The sequence below is a fragment of the Solanum stenotomum genome, chromosome 2 (assembly GCF_019186545.1).
Source record: "Solanum stenotomum isolate F172 chromosome 2, ASM1918654v1, whole genome shotgun sequence".
Taxonomy (NCBI): domain Eukaryota; kingdom Viridiplantae; phylum Streptophyta; class Magnoliopsida; order Solanales; family Solanaceae; genus Solanum; species Solanum stenotomum.
This window is the reverse complement of record NC_064283.1, coordinates 55,511,941-55,515,892: the sequence shown is the minus strand read 5'-3', so window position 1 is coordinate 55,515,892 and position 3,952 is coordinate 55,511,941. Positions and strand designations below refer to the sequence as shown.

The following is a 3,952-nucleotide window of genomic DNA, read 5'->3' as shown; positions in this document are numbered from 1 at the left end:
TCCTACCATTAATATAAATCTAGAAAGAATGTAAATCTTAACACATTATGCTATATATAAAGTGAGTACTCTATATATAGTATATACTGTATATATATAGATAGATAAATATAATTTTAGAAGTTGACTTTTATTTTTAGTAAATATATATAAACCATCTTTGGTGTGACTTTTAATTGTGGTCCAAGCTATGCCAGCCAATCCACTACAAATTACAAATGTGCTACAAATTAAGTGGAGAAATTTGAACATCCCTTCAATCACCATTAGATTGTAACAATCAAAAGACACATATGATGATGAAGGCCTTGAAGTTTCTTATGTTTAGTGCGATAACACTCGCACTTGTCTCGTTAATTTTTGCCTCCGAATCTGACTCTGACTCTGAGAATAATGTGTTTGAACCAATTAGTATAGCAGGATCCCAAGATGTCCTTTCAAAAGCAGAGATGATACCATTGAAATTAGGAGCATTTGGAGCAGAAAGTGTTGTGTTTGATCCAAATGGTGAAGGGCCTTATACTGGAGTTGCTGATGGTCGCATTATTAAGTGGCTACAACATAATCAAACTTGGGTTGACTTTGCTGTCACCTCTTCACAAAGGTAAATTTAATTATGCCTTCATTTTCTAGATCTAGTAATTGTGTATCTTGACGACATTGTTTTTAATGTCCAATAATTATTCCTTCCTCATATAAACAAGCACTTCATTTCTTAATAAGATCAATCCTTCTTTTGCAAGCTTGACAAACAAACTAGGCAGCATTTCCCTACTTCACCACAAACAATTCTATGGAATTCATTAAAGTTTGAAAAAATGTGTACGACATTGTCCTTACTGGTATTTCACCCGATTAGGTGTATCCTTCAGGATTCAACAAGCTTTTCTAATATAAAACTAGAAACCATAATCTAACAAAAATTAAATAAAAAGAAAGCTCAACACAATAGAATATTGAAAAGAGAAGGAAGAATATTTATCTTTGTTCTTATCTTCTTACTATTTCTCTGGAAAGTCATTAAGGCTATTCAATCTTTTCTCAAAAGGAAAGTCAATAAGGTTATTCAATTCAAAATATAAAACTTGTGTTTCCAACACTTTGTTTCTTCATCCATTTTTACTTCTTCATGTTTGACTTGATTAATATTATTTCGATTGGTACTTAATAATATATAAGAGTAATGTAGTAATTAAATTATCTCTTCATCTTTCAAATCAACAAGGTGGATGTAGGGATTAAAAAATAACACAAGTTGGGTAGTAAAACCAACTATCACTATATTAGATATAATAACTACTCCCTCCGATCCTTTTTAGTTATTATATTGCGCTTTGATTGTGTTGAAGGGAGAATTGTAGCCGGGCTTCTGCACCTGAAATGGAGCATGTATGTGGAAGGCCATTAGGCTTACGATTTGATCAAGAAACTGGGGACCTTTACATTGCTGATGCCTACTTAGGCCTCCAAGTTGTTGGCCCAACTGGAGGATTGGCTACTCCACTAGTCCAACATTTTGAAGACCATCCACTTCTCTTCACAAATGACTTGGATATTAATGATCATGACCATGTCATCTATTTCACGGATTCAAGCACAATCTACCAACGCAGGTAATTAATTAATTGATGAGAGAAGTACGGAAAATATCTCTAAACTCGGCGTGAATTATTAGTTTCATCTATCCCTGAACTATTGATAGTCTTAAAAACATTCATTTACTTGACTAACTGAACTTAAGGCATAATACATAAATATGTCATTTTAACTTGATTTCAGCTGACATGTACTATCTCCAACTTTGAGTGTATACAAGTAGACATTCAAACTTGTACAAAATTGAACAAGTAAACACATACATCTTACATGGCGTCCTATGTGACAATTCATATCCTACATGGTGTCCTACGTGTAATATGTCACGTAGGACATGTGTACCTACTTGTTCAATTCTATACAAGTTTGAGTGTCGTGCACACTCAAAGTTGGAGGACATAGATGTCAGTTGAAGCCAAGTTAAAATGACACGTTTATATATTATGCCCTGAACTTAAATACACCCCCGATCTTGCAACATGAGTAAAATACACCCCTAAATACTCGTCAAATTTAGGAGTGTTTTCAACACTTCTCTCAACTTTTTATTAAGAGTCTCTTGTTCCTACAAGAGTTTGATATCACTTGCTATGTAATGTGACAGATCAGGGGGTGTATCTAAGTTTCATTAGTCAAATAGAGAGGTATTTTTAAGGCTGTCAATAGTTTCGAAACGAAACTAATAATTTGTCTGAAGCTAGAGTGGTTTCAATACATATAAGAAGGCAACTAACTCTTTACCAAGTAATCAAATATTTATGTAGGCAATTTGTTAATGCTACTGCAAGTGGAGACAAGACAGGCAGACTGATGACATATGATAAATCAACTAAACAAGTAACAATACTACTACAAGGCCTTTCTTTTGCAAATGGTGTAGCCTTAAGCAAAGACCGGACCTTTGTCCTAGTAGCCGAAACTTCAGCATGTAGAATAACAAGGTATTGGCTTAAAGGTCCTAATGTAGGAACACATGACATATTTGCTCAACTCCCCGGATTTCCAGACAACGTTAGAATGAATTCAAAAGGGGAATTTTGGGTCGCGTTGCATGCAAAAGCATCACCACTTGCCCGACTCATAACATCAAATTCGTGGCTAGGCAAGGCGTTGTTGAGGAAATTCAATTTCCAGCAAATGCATAACTTGTTGGTAGGAGGGCAGCCACATGCTACTGCGATTAAGTTGAGTGAGGAAGGAGAAATTTTGGAGGTTTTAGAAGATGTTGAAGGGAAGAAGTTAAGGTTTATTAGTGAAGTTCATGAGGAGGAGGATGGAAAGTTGTGGATTGGTTCTGTTTTGATGTCTTCTTTGGGAGTTTATCAATTGTTATAAGGAAAATTATCACTATTTTATTGAGTTAGGACATGATCAATCCTCCTTATTCAATATTTGTACTAGTCTAATCAATTATGTATTTGTTATTCCAACTCAATTTGCTATACTTTGGTTAGGTAGTTTTATAAGGATTCGTTTGGTGTAAAATAATCGTGGTATAAAATTGAATATATTATTGTGTTTTTTACACCTAACATAATATGAAACAACAATACGTGGATTAAATATCAAAAGACAATTTTTTGGTTAAATTTTTAGTAGTACAAAGAACTATTAGATAGTGAAGCTATCATTTAAGTTTTTTTAGTTTCTTTTAATCAAAATAGAGTGAATGAAAATATTATGGAATCGCGATCGGAACAAAAAAGAATCAAGTATATCGACTGTTCAAGTGGTACGAGTCGTCCATCAATAATAGTTCATTAACATTTATTGATTTAGTTAGACGATGAGCCCATTTGGATTGACTTAAAAAAATAGTTTTTAAGTATAAAAAAAAAATCAAACTGAAATAACTTTTTAAGTCAAAAAATAAAAAGTAGGAAGAGACCGTTTGGTTTTTAATTTTTTAAAAGTTATTTTTAACTTATTTTAAGTTATTTTTAACTATGCCAGAGACTCCTTACTTATTTTAAATTATTTTTATATTTGTCAAACACTTCCAAAAAAAAATTGACTTAAAAATAAGTTTAATCAACTTTTAAGCAAATTCAAACACCCTCAGAATATTCGTAAGTACAACATACGTCCAATTTCTTTCTTAGCTCGGAGGGTAATATGTCCAATTAATCTTTACAAATTTAATGAAGGCTATTTTTATTAAATTTTGTTATTGGTCCTAAAATTCAAAAATAACCCCCTTCATAGTTATTTTGAATTTCTACCGTGATGTTAGTTTGATTTTTTGGTCGATTGGCACATTTTCAAAGTGCAAGTGAGATTATCAACTTAAAGGAAAAACTCTTTTAAATTATGATGTTTTGTCAAACTTTATATTTGTAAAGTACTTTTATATTAG

The 3,952-nt window shown here is 32.4% G+C and overlaps 1 protein-coding gene across 1 annotated transcript; it reads left to right on the top strand.

Moving 5' to 3' along the window:
- Window positions 1–239: 239 nt before the first annotated feature.
- Window positions 240–3,070, top strand: LOC125856710 (protein STRICTOSIDINE SYNTHASE-LIKE 10-like). The gene is made up of 3 exons (XM_049536333.1): window positions 240–604; window positions 1,350–1,613; window positions 2,361–3,070. Exons 1-3 carry the CDS (start codon window positions 294–296, stop codon window positions 2,929–2,931), a joined length of 1,146 nt encoding a protein of 381 aa, XP_049392290.1. The 5' UTR covers window positions 240–293; the 3' UTR covers window positions 2,932–3,070.
- Window positions 3,071–3,952: the final 882 nt, after the last annotated feature.

What these genes read in the sequence shown, in the direction of transcription:
- LOC125856710 (XM_049536333.1), top strand. Translation starts at nt 294, where the DNA reads ATGATGATGAAGGCCTTGAAGTTTCTTATGTTTAGTGCGATAACACTC. An exon ending in GCTGTCACCTCTTCACAAAG is followed by an intron (nt 605 to 1,349) that starts GTAAATTTAATT and finishes ATTGTGTTGAAG; the next exon opens with GGAGAATTGTAGCCGGGCTT. An exon ending in AGCACAATCTACCAACGCAG is followed by an intron (nt 1,614 to 2,360) that starts GTAATTAATTAA and finishes ATATTTATGTAG; the next exon opens with GCAATTTGTTAATGCTACTG.